The sequence below is a fragment of the Telmatherina bonti genome, assembly GCF_933228915.1.
Source record: "Telmatherina bonti genome assembly, chromosome: 10".
Taxonomy (NCBI): domain Eukaryota; kingdom Metazoa; phylum Chordata; class Actinopteri; order Atheriniformes; family Telmatherinidae; genus Telmatherina; species Telmatherina bonti.
This window is the reverse complement of record NC_136628.1, coordinates 22,433,662-22,450,048: the sequence shown is the minus strand read 5'-3', so window position 1 is coordinate 22,450,048 and position 16,387 is coordinate 22,433,662. Positions and strand designations below refer to the sequence as shown.

General features: G+C 38.1%; 1 protein-coding gene across 1 annotated transcript in view; it reads left to right on the top strand.

Annotated features, from left to right (window-relative positions):
* The window catches only part of fat3b (FAT atypical cadherin 3b), a gene marked incomplete at both ends in the record, with an annotated part of 70,125 nt that overhangs the window by 15,388 nt on the left and 38,350 nt on the right, over positions 1 to 16,387 (top strand). The window contains 11 exons of the mRNA XM_079248291.1: positions 325 to 523; positions 7,051 to 7,112; positions 8,203 to 8,517; positions 9,372 to 9,582; positions 10,433 to 10,504; positions 12,445 to 12,581; positions 14,543 to 14,818; positions 15,022 to 15,232; positions 15,349 to 15,563; positions 15,765 to 15,923; positions 16,264 to 16,385. Of these exons, the coding sequence (XP_079104417.1) occupies positions 325 to 523; positions 7,051 to 7,112; positions 8,203 to 8,517; positions 9,372 to 9,582; positions 10,433 to 10,504; positions 12,445 to 12,581; positions 14,543 to 14,818; positions 15,022 to 15,232; positions 15,349 to 15,563; positions 15,765 to 15,923; positions 16,264 to 16,385 (1,979 nt within the window). The remainder of the gene's footprint in view (positions 1 to 324; positions 524 to 7,050; positions 7,113 to 8,202; positions 8,518 to 9,371; positions 9,583 to 10,432; positions 10,505 to 12,444; positions 12,582 to 14,542; positions 14,819 to 15,021; positions 15,233 to 15,348; positions 15,564 to 15,764; positions 15,924 to 16,263; positions 16,386 to 16,387) is intronic.

The window sequence follows — 16,387 nt, the reverse complement described above, 5'->3', positions numbered from 1 at the left end:
ATGTATGCTGTTTGAAGGGAAATTAATTCATCTATGACATTTTGTGGTAAATAAATTTCCATTTTGTGATTGATAACAGATCAACCGTGACCTAGACTGTTTATTACCACACACAATAAAACCGGCACATATATTTTCCTCTTGCTCTCATAGTGATTTAAAGGGTTACATTTAATTAAAATCTTATCGCTGATTCAAATGCAGTTCAGATAGTAAATATTTAAAATACAAATAAAGCTTAAGTCCAAGTCAGGTCCTTTATCAACTTCCCAGTTCACATCTCACTGTTTCCTAATTTTTATAAATCTTGTCTGTCTCTCTCAGGTGGAAGATGTCAACGATAATGCTCCCCTCACCTCAGACCCGATATATCACCCTGTCGTCATGGAGAACTCGCCAAAGGATGTGTCAGTCATTCAGATTCAGGCGCAGGACCCTGACCTTACAGCCACTCCCAGCCGACTGAGTTATCGTATTACTGCTGGCAATCCACAGAATTTCTTCACCATCAACCCCAAAACGGGTAAAATTAACATGATTTTAAATAAATGTCATATTTACACAAACTTATGACATGTGATTTAGGGTGTTAATGCCATAATTAACCAATTGCCATCTGAAAAAAAGGTAATAATTCTGCAACAGATCTTATATTTAGATTTAACTAAAGAGGTTTTTAACTCTACGTAATGAAATATAAAGTACTCCGACGAGCATCAAAATTCACGGCAATGATTTCTCAGAAGCAAGTGAACGCCAGAACACCAAAGGCACTTTAGAGCCCAGGAAATCATCAAAAAGAGAGGGCAAATCATTGATGGCAAAATCCGTATTCATGGCCTCTTCTCGGCAGCTGGCCCACACAAATTAAAATAATTGTTGCCCATAAGGCAGAGGATGGTCATGGGAAGGTAAGCAAAGTGTTTTGAGCAGGCCATTTTTCCAGTAATGGAATAAAAAAAAAAGCCACTAGTAGGAAGTGTGGAAGTTAAGCAGAGGTCTGCAAGACCTCTTATTCAGGTTTCACTGAGAACTTCTCTTAAGATTGTGAGAGAGGACAAAAACGCCAAAAGAAAGCAGAGCCCAATCATTTACACCCTAAAAAATCCCATTGGCATTAATGTCAGGTTTGTGATAGAAAGAGTTCATGCACACAGACATTGTGTTAATCTCCTGGTAAGAAATCATTAAAATATTCATTCTTCTTTCTTTTCTTTTTTCTTACATAAGCTACGAGCAAATTAGCATTTTGGCACATAGCTCTGACCTGCTGGGCTAATGTGTGAAACTTTATTTCAATTGAGTGAACGCATGGATAGCTTTGGCACACCTCACCCTAATTGAAGTATGAATCAAGTCACACATATGTCTGCAATGTCCCAATTGCTTCCTGTGCTGATGTGAAAACCATGAACTGTGAAATGACTTGCTTTAACATGTACATGCAAATGTACCTGTAGGTGTTCAAATGTTTCAACTGATATCTTAGTATTTAATTATCTACTTTCAATATGAATTTGACTTTTTAAGAGTATCTAATTGGTGTATAATGTAGGACTCCTAAAGAAAAGAAAGAAAAAAAGTCTTTGTATCATGTGTTGGTTTGCTATGCCAAACTATTCAACCTACAGCATCTCTGACACAATGAATCATGAGAGTTTAGGCAGGATTCAGAAGTATTCTAATAATGAGGCAAATGTGGCCGGTAACTTTAAGTAGATATGAGGAGTGGGTCTCACAGGTCTCATTTCCACATTTTACCCGCATATTCAGAACTTAAAATTGGGATCCTGAGCCCCAGTTGCTGTTTTCTTAAATTATTTATCTTCTGCCAGTTTTCTCAGATATGACACCACTTTTTTTTTCAGATTTGCCCTAAAGACCTGTTAATAAAGTGCAACAAGTGAACCTAAGGAACCGAAGTTATCTGCCCTCGTTTCAGACTATTTTGTGAAACCACATTATTGAGATCATTTCTGCAAATTTTCTTGAGTTTTCTTATATTTGAATTTTTCATGTATTCTTCAACAGGCTCACAAAAGATGATTTACAGAGCAGGCTCTGAAATGACTGTCATGTCACAGCATTTTGGCTGAACATCATTTCGACTCTGAATCAGTTGGGAAAAACGATGAAATCCTTGTCAGCGCTTCTCTTGATTCCCGACTTCTCATAGTCTGTGTAGTGAGAATGTTCTAAATCCTCTGTGCTTTTAAATTACTAATTGAGTCACATAGACAACACACACACATAAGAATTAGGAGAGTTGTCACCATGTCAGTAGAGACTATAAACATTATTAAAGAAAAATAAATTTGTCACTCATAGCTATAAAGATGAAGTGTACAAACGTCCCCATGCGTTCTCAGAACAAGCTATGTTTCACATTTACATTAAAGAATTATTGAAGAGGTGCAATGTTTTATTCAAATCCCAAAGAAAGAAAGAAAGAAAGAAAAAACAACACAGTGAAGTCTTTGGCCTAGATTACATTGAGTGTTTTAGCAAACAACCACAGGCAATTACGATCATTTCAGCTGTTACAATAGCCAGTATGACATTAAAAGAATTTCCACTGGAATAAAGAAAAAACATTGACCTACATGTAACATGTATCATGCCAGTTGTCAAGGTTATATAAGTAATTTCTTAATGGTATGCAGTCGCATGTTCTGTCTGTAAATCGAAGGTGGTATTTCCATTTGTCACCCTCTACTCCTCTTTAAAAATGCTTTTGTGCATTATGGGTGTAATATTGACATTATGTTGTGGGGCATACTGAGTTGAACCAGGGTGAGAAGGCTAATATTGATCCCAGTAGAGACATTCTGGCCCTCACACTCATTAATATGTAACCTGGACCCAACACAAAAGCGTCCTCATAAAGCTCTTGTACCTATAATCAGGAATCAGGGAGTCTGCTTTAATGCGTCCCTTTAATGTGATTAGCTTTAGCGCAGGTGCAGCGCTATATTGAGTCAATCTGTTATTCTGCAGATTAGAACACACTTTCCGCAGCTGTAGCTTTGAATAATGTGTGCTTGTGTGTACGTGTGAGAGAAAGAGACTAAATGTGACAATTGAATCAATTGATTAATTGGTTACATCATTGTGTTAGAAAGGGCAATTCTGCTGCAGAGTCAACAAGTATTTTGCCACAACCACTGCACACAGCTGCAGAAAAAAACAAAACAAAACAAAACTAAATCCTTTGTGTATGAAAGTGCATGTGTGTCTATGTGTGTTGCATATCTGTGGTGTCTATGTGTGCCTCAGGGGAGTTTTAAGCCATCTGCTTCCTCTGTCTGTCAAAGACTCATATTATTGTCTCTTACACGGTTAGTTTGATAGTGGTGACACTTGATAAATTAACTTTTACTACAATACAGAGAAATATTTGGTTTTATTATTATTATTTTAATCAATTTTTTTTATTAAAATTCACTTCCAAAGGTTTGATTTGTATGCATGTCCCAAATGATGAAATTAATTTACCATCAATCTCATCACTTGGGGTTGCCATCCTAATTTTCATTGTGATGTGGCAAACACTACCAATCTGATAATAAGATAAACTTGAGACATTCGGTCTGAATTATTCCTCACTGTGTACGCAATCTGAAAAGCTCCATGCGCTAGAGTGATTTCACTGGAAAGATTAATAAACAAATTCCAGCTGATTGATTGGCCTTTATGAAGCGAGCGTGAGCAATACTGTGACCAGACCTGATGATCTCTCCCTCTCTATTTCTCAACCTTCAAATAGTCTTTTCAAACATCAGTTTGGGATGGTTCAGAGTAATGCATTTTTCAAGTTCTCTCAGGAAGTGTCAGCTTGATGGGTCAGAGATGCAACAACAACTCCCAAAATGCATTGAAGCCGAACTTTGAATGAGTGCAAAGTGTGTAAATGTGCTGTGACAGCTTACAGTGCAGTCTGTTGGTCTCTGGCTGTGTGAGTGAGGACTACGTCCTTTAGGGGGGAAAACAGAGCAGATATGTGTTGACACAGGGTGTTAGACGGAGTGTTGCTTATAAAAGCAAGTATGTTTGTAGAGTGCTGTCATGGAGTCCTGCTGCCTGCATGACCTTTTTTACAACCCACAGCTGGGCTGGTTTTGTTGTATCGGAGCACTTGTGAGCATTTGGGTCAATGACAGACGGGATCTCCCTTTGATCATTACAACATCTACATAATAGTCATGTCATTCATACATCTGTGGCATGTATGTAATGCACAAGGACTGCAAGTGTACAAAAACAGCTCAATCCAAGATGATGAACTGAAATACTAAATATATATTCTCTAAAGTCTACTACTTCAGAGTTTTGCTCAGAGAAGTTTTGCCACAGACTTTTAACAGATTCAGCAATGAATGCCCTTCAGGCATAACCTATTAGGTACTATAACTGACAAATCACATCCCTTTAAATTATTATCATTTACTCAAGTTTCTTTAGAAAAACATGTAGGATTTAGTTTGAGATTTTTGTCTCAGTAACATTAAAATCTAACAATTAAAGATGGACAATATTACAAAAATATACAGTATTTGAAATCATCATCAAATATTGAAATGAGTATATAAATTGTGTTATATTAAGAAATACCTAAATATATAGCGCTGTAATGAATCATGTGACCTTTTCAGTCCCCAAAAAATGTTGTATGTTAACTATCCAATGCTTAGTATGGAAGCCTCGCATTTTGAAGGGCTACATTTTACTCTATGTGGTGTTATTGTACTGTTGTGTTATTCTAGTGATATCATAGTTTAAGCATTCTGTTCAACTTTAGATGTGTTGCCTGTGAGCTGTATTATTGATTCGAATCAGAGTTGTTACTCACACTGTATTCTGCTGAACAAGCCACTCCTCCCCCCACTGGCCCCCTCTCCTACAGCTTGTGACCGCTGCTCTAGATTAACTTCTAATTTGCCTAATTGAAGTTAGCCTGCGTAGCAAGCTCAAGGTGACACTGTAATATGTGCAAGCAGGGAAATGGCTGAGTGAGAGTGTGGGTATGTGTGAGCACCATAACTTGTATGCATCCATTGAGTGTTGACTTCCCAGTATTTAAAGCTCTCCAAATAATCCAATTTCACTGCAATGCCTCATTACACAGAAACACAAACATCATCACGATTAAGGCACATTTACTTTGGTCATTCCACATAAAGGCATGCACAGAAACCGTTGCACATTATGTGTTTGCTCAAATTGTATAATTTGTCAGTTCTTATAATACCACATTTGTTCTCCAGTTTTATTAAAGCTTTGTTCCAGCAAGACTTGAAGAGTTCCTAAATATTAGGTACAATATAGTATATTTTTTTTTACAACTTACTGCTTTGTATTGGAATGACTCAGGGGTATCTTAGCAAAGACTGCACCATAGGTCCAGTCTACTGAACTAGACCACTACATCTAAACACTGGTTACTTATGGACAGTGCTTTTAAAACTGTAATTAGACTGTCTATGGTGTCATTCTGGTCTTGCCATTACTAATAGGATTTCTTGATGCAAGCTGCTTCTTGTATATGCTGTAGATATTCATCCTGAAAGGGCTTGGCCTTTCATGAGAGTTCTTGTTCTTCTTCTGTCTTCCTGAGGGAGTAGCTTATTATATCGTCTGAATGTGGATTGAATCCATTATGTCCATGCTTCTGTCTGAAAAATAAGCCCAAAGCATAACAAATCCCTCCTCAGTGCTTAACTAGTGTTAAGTCTGTTCTTTTTTGAAATTGTGCTTCCTTTTTTTGTCGAAATGAATATCAGCCCGCTTAAGTCTAAAAGGTTTTATTCCCATCATGAGAACTTGTTTTAAATATACATTAAGCTGTTTTGTTTTCCACGATAGTCTTGTTCAAAATGTGTATTATTTACCAACTTAATACCTACTGAGCTACGCTGCAACAAAAAAAAAAAGGAAATTTATTATTCATTGCTGTCTTCTGCATCATGGGCAGTAATCGTTTTAATTAGTAACTAGTAGCTGCTTGTTGGAGAGCTCAACAGTAATGGTTAAAAGGACAATGTTTCTGGAGTCTGAAGGTTTATAAACTTTGCATTTCTGTATTTGGTCAAAACTTTCAGTTTGTATGATGCGCTCTTTTCCCCCTTTCACTCTAAATGTATACAAAACAGTAATCCTGCATGCAGACAGCCAGATATATATCCAAAGAAAAGAAAAGAAGCATATCTTTCTAAATCAGGAACAATGTGTTTTTTTTGTTGCTTGTACCAATGTGTTTTTCTATGCAATGGTATTTCATTATAAAATAGTAGAGATAAAATTGACTCTTTCTCTCTGTTTGGATGCTCCTGAGATAAGAAACAAAATATAAGACTTTTTTTTTTATCAGCAACATTCATATACTGAAGCAAACAAAGTTGTTGAAGTTGAATGAATCTTCTTTTTCTGATCTGACTTTGTCTTATATGTTTAATGTAAAAATATTAAAACAACATTTCTTTTTGGATTCTTTTTCGGGAAGACATTTCTCCTTATCCAAAACATTACATTTTAATACAAACATTTGTCACAAATACTTAGCTTATGGTCTTCAAATAAATATAAGTCAGTGTAATGTCCTCCAAAGTAATGGAAACATGACAGTGTGATTGTTTGTGTGGGAACAGAAGGCTTTTGTAATGTGATACATTTTTAATCTAAACATCATCTGAACAATTAGCTTCAGCTTGAACTTTTATCAATGGCTTAAGCTGTCCTGGTGGCTTGTTGGCCAGCTGAGTGACCCACAGCCACACAGGGCCATGTGAACATGTGCCAAATGTGGCAGCCTGTGCCAGGGCTGCAGGCTGTAGTTTGCTGAGATTACAAATGAATCCACTGGCTCATTATTAAAGTGAATCAAATTCCAAATGATTTGTGCACTATCCATGTAAAACATAGAAGCTTTAATTTCAAGCTTAAATTCAAGCTTTCACACATAATTATGACAAAAGACAAACTGCAGTTGCAGTTCTTTATTTCCTGCAAATCTGCTTCTTTGTCATCTGAAGATGCTTTTTTTATGGTTTTTAGGACTGATCACAACAACTGCGAGGAAGCTGGACAGAGAACAACAGGCAGAACACTTCTTAGAGGTACAGTAAAACCCAAATAGTGTTCAAAGGTTTATAGTATTATTATTATTTATCCTGCCCTACCACCTGCCACAGCACACTATTCACAAAGGCAGAAGGGAGGACAACCTTGGCAGGCCCTCAAGGCTCCATAAACTATGATAAATGAGGATAGTTTTGGGCCCTGGGTTTAGGATTTTTAAAATGTAATCATTCATCATCGGTTATCTTCTCTACTCAGAACTGGAACAGTGAGGAGAGGAGTTGGTCTGCCTAGCATTTGATAGGTGCAGACACTGGGCATACAGATAGCTCTTTGATTACCATATCTGTTGCTGCTGCTGAACTGCATACAGATGAACCTGATAATCAGAGATTCTTGACTTTCGAGACATGAGGAAACTTGTCCCCCCACCCCCATACTTTTCTAGAGACTCATCAAATGCTGATGAATTTACAAGCACTTTGCCCTTCTCGGAAATGGAGTAAAATAACCTACAGCTGACCCACAGTGCTGCGGTTGGATGTTATTGTTACATGTCGTGTCGCATGTCTGATTTTTCAATTACTCCTGCTGCTTAGATGAATCCAGTGCTGATTACAAACCTAAATGATGGCAACACAGTGCATGGTGGCAGCAGCAAAAGCATGAGAACACATTTAATAGCAACATGTGTCATAAAGGTCCAAAGTGACTTTAAATCTGGAGGTAGACTAGTGTTTGTTGTTAAGTCTGTTCTGTCATTTCAACAGTGACTGTTACTCCACGCATGCTACTCAGTGTTCTGCTTGCCCTCCTATGCTGCCTGCCTTTAATTAATAGTCTAGTGAGCAGTTATGCTGGCAACAATGACGTTCACCCTTATCTGATCTCATTGATCAGTGATCAGACCTCTGGCTCTGCTTCCAAGGGATCAATAATACAAAGAGATTTCCGGGGATCTCACCCCCACGTGGCCCTGCACTCACACAGCACAAGCGATATTTAAGATGTCAATAAATTCATGCTCTAACAAAAAAAAAAAAAAAAGAGAAAAAAATCACACACATGACAAAGTGCATTTTTACAATATGATGTATATCAGCTTCTTTGTGTGTGCTATTACTGCAGGTGACAGTAATAGATGGCCCAGTGACAACCAGGCAATCTACTGTGTGGGTCATAGTACACATTGAGGACGAGAACGACAACCCACCAACCTTCCCGGAGGTCACTTACCGCATCAGCTTGCCTGAAAGAGACAGGAACAAACGCGGTGAACCCGTTTACCGCGTTTTTGCATATGACCGTGACTTTGGAGCAAATGGCAACATCACATACAGCATTATTGATGGTAACGAGGAGGAAAAGTTCAGTATTGACCCCAGGACTGGTATGGTGTCATCAAAGAAGATGGTGACAGCAGGCAGCTATAATGTTCTTACTGTGAGTTTCACATAACTTTGACAAACAGCATTCATTAACAATGTGACAGAGACAACTATAAATCTAAATTCTGAATTGCAGACTATAGCCTGTCAGTCAAGATGAAGCTGTGACCTCTTTGAGAGATCCTTTGTCTACTTCTTGAGTTCAGCTTTTTCAATTGCCTCTCCTCCAAACACATAACTAGTCAGGGTTCAGTTGTTTTATAAGATTGTGCACACACATTCCCATTTCTCATCAAACACAAGCCCAGGTAGTTTGAGTTTGCACCTTTTTTTCACAGCCCACTGGCATGTGGCATTTCTGAGATTCTTGCATAAAATTGCATTTGAGCTTCACCCTGCTAGAGTTTGTCTTATTCCAAACACAACAACAAATTACAGCAGTTGTTGCAGGTTTATTCATATATTTAATTTTTACTCCTACAAAGCACATCTGATTCAGTGAGATGGTCACACCCCTTTGGTGCCGTCTATTACTGTGCTTATCTTTAGCTGCAGTGGAAGGGGCTCATATCTGATTTGCTGAAGCAGTCTCCTTCATTAACATAGAGATCAAACATGTCAAAATGCTCTCCTTCAAAAGTGTTGAATGACCATCATGTAAATCTTCCAGTTAATGTACATGTCATATAAGCTTTCTCATTAGTTTAGCTGATTTATTTAGTCTGCTTGTATTAGTAAAAGGTTTTTGCAAGCTATTTGAAGTCAAGTACAGATGTTCATTATTAGAAGCTGTGTTTTGCAGTTGGCTTAGCCCGACTACATACACACAAACCTAAGATAAGTTGTTATGTGTATACTCCTGGTAGAGGTCAGCTGAATTCCTGTTTTGTCACATTTGCGTTCTCTTAGATAAAAGCAGAGGATAGTGGTGATCCACCACTATGGTCTACTGTCAAACTTCACGTCGAATGGATTCGCAACCCTGTCCCCTCACAGGTGCCTCTACTCCTTACCCAAAGGTACTACAATTTCTCGATTTCAGAGACAACTGCCGTTGCTCAGCCAGTGGGAGTAGTAGCTGTCAGCCAGTCCAGCACTCCTGTCTGGTTCAGTATCATCGGTAAGTGACTTAATATGAGATCATTCAAGTGACAGTGGAGAGAGTGGGTTCATAAGAATGTTCTCGTTCAGGATGCTTGGTTTATTTTAACTGTGATCAGATGTGTTTATCATTGACATTCATTTTTGTAAAGAGGTTTAATGCTCTCACTTTGGAAAGAGGCTGGAGACAGCTGTGCTTTCTGTTTAAGATGTTACATACAAACACAATTTGATTGTCTGTCTAAAGTGTTTCATGCCGCTTTGTTCTCCTCTTTACTAAAGAGGAGTTAAAACCTGAACTTTTTTTTTTTTTTTTTTTGGCTCTGCTGAAAACAGCAAATCATCTCAAAATCACCATTCAGACATTCGGTTTAGTACTGTGGGTGGTTCTTCAAAGTCCTTTCTGCCCTTTGAGGGAATAATTAGCAATTAGCTCATTAATAATTGCCACCCAGCAGTTCTGATGTTATAAGAAGAAATTATTGATTATAGCTGATTCCCTGTGTCATACAGAGCAATTATAGATAATTAATGTGGTGTATGTTTTGTTGTCAGCTGCTCTCACCGTTCATATCAGTGGAGTCATTGTGCTGAAAGGGTCAGTAATGTGTAATATATAGATTTCAGAGAGAAGTTGGTTTTTTATATCTCAAACTTCAAGAACTGGTTTAGCCCACCCATCATCCACACTTTGCTGAAGCACTCTGACGGAGTCCATTTACATTACTTAATGACACAAATAAACATGAAAAATGTCAAGAGCTTAACTTTGCAGTATGAAATAAGGATGATTCAGAGCTTTGATCACAAGATTATCTCGACTTCATAAATATTGATACTCTGCTCTCTTCTTTTCTCTCACTGTTAAGGCGGACGGCTTGCCAAAGAAATGTTCTACATTCCACAGAATGCGTGTGGAAGAAACTGCTCTCTTGACACAGGTCTGGTCAAAGTTAATTTTGCCGTACCACTTCCTGAAATGCCCCAGGTTTGCAGGAGTTCAGAAAAATGCAGGAAGTGTAGCAGGTAGCACCGTGACCTTGTTTAGCCAAAGGCAGTGTTGATTGATCTGAGTTTGAAGAAGGATTCTCACTCATCTTCACACAAACAGCGCCAGTTTGTTTTCTCTGTCCACGGAGGACAGATTTATTTCATTAGTTCAGCTGCAATGCTGCTCCTTCTGAAAGTAAATGCGAACATGTGATAGTCTGCCTCCAGCTGTGATCCTTCCCAATTCCACATCGTTTCTCCACATCAGAGTGTATTTCACAAACTTGTTTATACTGTGATGTCAAAGTAACAAGACCACTAGACTGAGCTTTTTGTCATTTTCAGATGAGCCCCTATTTGGGTATATAATATCATTAATATATAATTGTGCATCAAATGGCATATGATATGAGAACCTGTAAAGAAACCTCTTCAGCTTCAGTGCGCAATAACTGATGGTTCAGCTTTCCAGCCCACATCATTACCATTTAGTATAGCTGTCACTGCTGTCTTGCATCATTTGCAGACATAACTGACAGCTACACATGGCTACATTAGCTCTAAAAACATAAATACCACTCATAAGACAGCTCTCAATGAACAATACTGATTATTTATTGGTATAAAACGTGTGAAACCTGACTTTATATAATGCTGCTCCATGAATGTTAGATCATCTACATGACAATAAATTCTAAATATAAACCTTCATTCAAATGTTTTATTATTATTATTATTATTATTATTATTATTATTATTATTATTATTATTATTATTATGTTATAGCTAAAAGGTTGTTCCAAAGCTAAAGAAATTTGTGATACTGATACAACTAAATTTGGTACAAATCTTACTTCTTTTAGAGAGTGATTTTGATTTATGTCATTATTTTCTCATTTCATTAATTTGCTTTCTTTTGTGGGAGGGTGGAACATTTCATGCAATGAACTGATCCAAGCAAGATTACATTATAGTACCTCGATTGATCCATAAAGCCTCAGCATACTAAGAAGTTTCCAGCCATACACATCATTTCCAGTATGCACTGACTGAAATTCGGCTATTCTCTTCATAATTATTTACAACTTTGTGGTTAAAGTACAAAATCTTAACAAAAGAGACATTATTGGTTTAATAACAGAATGATGATTAGAGGGTTAATGTGTACTTCTAATTACCTGATCATATTTCTGTTTGTATGGTGATAAGATGTATGAACGGACGCTCTCAAAAACTAAAGCATTATCAGACCCCCCATAAAGTCATTAGGCAACTGCATGCTGTGAGTTTTGTTTTCTAAAATACTGTGAAATTGATCCCTTGTCGTGTAATATTGACCAACATCCCCTCCAGAAAAAAAGGAAATAAACAGAAATAAAAGTGTGAGTCCTAGCTCTTTGCTCCCACTTAACACGCATCAGTGAGTGTGTGAAAAATGTTCAATCAGTATTCATATGCTGAGGGGAGCTCAAGCTCCCAGATATCTCCAGAGAGAAGCTGGGATGAGACGAAGGATGGCGTTGAATACCTAACACGTATCAATCCTCTGCCTCACTTTAATCAAACATTAAGCCTCTAAAATGTAGACTCACTGCCTGTGGAAAAGACCCGGGTGTGGGTTTCTGATCTGTGTGATGGCTTGTGTTTTGGCGTGATAAGACAGATGTTTGTATGGCTGTTAACAGCTCTCAGGCTTCCAAGTGGGTTCATTGCTACATTGCTTTACATTTCAGTTCATTTTATTTCACCAAGCTTCCAGCTCCTGATGAAGGCACCTGGCCAAAACAATTACACAATGATACCTTAGAGCACCTGATTTTAGCACACTGAGTGAATGCCAAATGAATCACACTGTCTGTATGTGTGTATTTATGTGTATGTGGGATATCAGGAAGCTTTGACATGCAGTTTGACCTTCAAGTTGGAGTGGGGACTCTAGTCGTGGCTAAGCCCCTGGATGCTGAAGTGCAGTCGGTGTACAACATGACTGTACAGGTGACAGATGGGACCAATTTTGCCACAGCACAGGTACAAAAGTTTTTATTTGTGGTTTGCATATTTGCTCTTCATGTCGTCACCTCCAGACCCATGTCAAATTAATTGACTGTTACCTTTGCTCCTGGAGCTGTTCACTATTAGATTTCCTTAAAAAAAACTTTGGCTTATTCATATTATTCCTTTTTTTTCATTTATCTATTCCTAAAAATAAAATGGGCTTTTTGTTTCTTTGTCCTTGACATTTCCTGTGAGACTGTTTTCTAGAATGGTTTTCCTGATGTCTTGATGTCATTGACTTGACGAGATTTTCTTGAACCAAAAATCATTCAAACAAGACATGTGTCCTCTTTCAATACATTAGGAAATGATAATATGATAATAAATAAATAAATCAATAAATAAATAAAACAAAACTATTAAAGTTATCTAAATACATCCATATATAAATGCCAGCATTTGACACATTACACCATGTAATTGTTTATTGGACAAAAACTCAGCCAAAAGGCAGATGCACTATGCAAATGAATGTAAGGTAATTTTTTCTTTACATGATCATTCTCTCAAATTGTTGCAGAGAAATTTTCATCTACTCTTTTGTTTCGCAGCGTTGCTTTGGTTAATTAGTTTGTGGCCCGTTTTTCTTATACAGTGGTCTCAGGGTCTCACCGCAGCATTTTAATCAAGTTGAGGTATGGACTTTGACTCTGTGATTGATTCTTTTCTTTTTCGGTTGTAGATTTGCTGGTGTGCTTGGGATCATTATCCTGTAGCATGGCCAACTTTGTTAGCTGTCAGACAGTAGCTAAACAAAGTTAAGTAAATAAGACCATATCATCGCCCCTACCTTACCATGCTTCATAGTTGGTATGATGCGTTTGTTCTGATATGCTTGCCTTTTTGCCAGTGGTGGCGCTATAATGGATTATTATCAAACATCTTCACTTTGATCTCTTCTTTCCAAAAGACATTCTTCTTGAAGTCTTGTGATTTGTTCACATACCATTTTGCAAACTGAAGCTTTGCTGCCATGGTCTTTAAAGAAAGAAAATCCTTTTCTTGACAGTCTTTTCAAATGTGTCATATTTCTTCAGTCTTTTTCAAATCTCATTATCATTAGCTTTGCCATTTGCCATGATAACTGAGGCATGTAATGTCTGAGATGTAGCTTTGGATCTTCCACAAATCTCTGATCATCGCACAGTTTCACCTTTGGTTGATCCCACTGGGAAATCCACTCCTGAAAGGATTTGCAGCCAGATTGTTTTTAACTTGTAGATCATCTTTCTCATTGTCTAATGATAGACTCTACTGCATATTAATTGAAAATAGCCATATGATGCTTCCAAAAAAATTCTCATTTTGTTCTTCATTGGCACTGTGCAAACACACACCTGAATGTTCCATATCTGTGAACTGGTGAAATGTCTGCTTTTGTAGAAGTATTCACACTTTTTAAAGATTGATAGAGTGCATTTTTATTAGTAGCACCTTGGTGTTACTAATGCTCTTTAATCCCATAGAGACTGCAAAGGTACAGTTGTGTTTTTTAAACTGTTTCTGTATTTTGGCTGAGGTTTAACTTTATCAATAATGAGCCAGTGTAACTGTCATTTGCTGTTTTTCATCCAAGATTAGGTTTTCCTGATTACTTGGTAAAAAGTAGATACCGACTGAATTTTTTATTACTGTAATTCCTAAAACCTTAGAAATGAAGGATGTGTATTTTCCTTTTTACATCCCTCTAAAGAAAACACCATTAAAAGTCACATAGAATCGGCTTTGCCTCAGTGCACAATGAATTGAATTTGAGTAGTTTCTCCCTCTTGCAAAAAAATAAACAATAAGAATAATCAACCACAATAGGGCCCGATCTATACTTTGTATAGCTCGGACTCTAAAAAACGGAAAGGAGCATTACTCAACTGCAATGAATACATCCTAGAGATACTATACCAAAAGTTTACCTCGTCTGCTTCTTTGTGACTCAGGTGTTCATCCGAGTACAAGACAGCAACGACAACCCTCCAATATTCTCACAGCCGGCCTATGATGTCAGTGTCTCTGAGGATGTACCAGCTGACATGGAACTACTGCGGGTCAGAGCATCAGATATGGACGAGCGTGCCCGTTTGAGCTACTCCATCTACGGCAGTGTTGATCCAGCCAGTATGAGGCTGTTTAGGGTCAATCCTGGTACGGGAGTTGTTTACACCACAGACAGACTGGACTATGAGGCCAGAACACAACACATCCTCACTATTATGGTAAGAAGAGAGATTGGAAAGCGCCATGTTTTTGTGTTTGTGCTTGTTACTAAATCTCTGTGTGTTGCCGCATATCAGATCTCTGTGCTGGATATTAATCAGTGCCCCCCTTTCTGCTCTGTCCGCCATTTTTTGCTGAATTTTGTTCATTTATCACCTCCTATGGCTCTATCAATATTCATCTCTCTTTTTCTCTGCGCCAGGTTAAAGATCAGGAGTTCCCGTTTAACCGTGACCTGGCTCGCATCCTGGTAGCAGTGGAGGACACCAATGATAACATTCCCTACTTCACCAGCTCTGTTTTCGATGCTATGGCCTATGAAACTTTTCCTGTCGGCACTTCTGTGCTGCAGGTGACGGCCTTAGACAAAGACAATGGAATTAATGGTCAACTCATGTATACTATTGAAGCAGGTAGTATATAGGAAAGTTTTAACACAAGAATTCTGTTATAACACTATTGTCAATAAGCTTTTGTCTTTTAATGTGATTATTGCTGATGATGTGAACAACCTTTCTGCTACTTGCAGGTAATACAGGGGCTGTATTTGCCATTAACAATGGCACAGGGCTTATCTTTATTGCAAAGAACCTGGACCTCACCTCTCTGGGCTTTTACACCCTGACTGTGCGTGCCACAGACAGTGGATTTCCTCCATTAATGGCCACAGCTTCAGTTCGCATTTCCCTAATTCTCTCTGACTTCTCCAAACCCAGGTTCTCTCAAAAGGAGTATCAGGCTGAGGTAAAGAGACAGAGTGCTGAATGTGATAATGAATTAAGGGGAAAGGGGACTGGGAGGGGGAGTTAGGACCGGCATGATGGTGGTAGGCAAAGATGGATGTTTAATGTCTCGTGCGATGAGCAGGAGGTAAATATCTTAATGAAATGATGTGCATAATTCACTGAAGTGTCTAAAATGCATCTCTGAAAAATGTCCGTACAGATAATGGAGAACAGTAAAATTGGGACGCATGTGACCACTGTTAGTGCCATCAGTCGCTCGCCACTCGTTTATGACATCACCAGAGGCAACGAGGAACGCTGCTTCTTCATTAACCATCACACTGGTGTGATCACTACCCGCAAATTGCTTGATTTTGAGGTTTGTTATTGTTGGTGTTTCAATGTTTTAGATGTGTTCATTGTGACCATTGATCAAAGCTCACATGCAGCATTAAGGGTCCATGTGTATTTTAAAATCTAAAAATAGCACAAGAATACTTGGAGAATTTTGGAACAAAATGGAAATGTCTAGTCATAAAACACACTGCCATTTCTATCTAAAAACAATCACTGCTTATTTGCATAAATGCCACATAACAACTGTCAAGCAAGGTGGATGATGGGTGGTGAATTGGACTGGTTTTGAGCCACTGGACCTGGACAGCTAGGTTCTAAAAGCCATTCCAAGGAATGGAATCATCTTTTTTTTATTCTGACAGCAAACAACATCCTACTTTCTTGTGGTGCGTGCCCTGAGCATGGCTGGAGTTGAGGCCACCACCACTGCCATTATCCAAGTGGGAGATGTCAATGACAATCCACCTGAATTCCAGCAAATCAGGT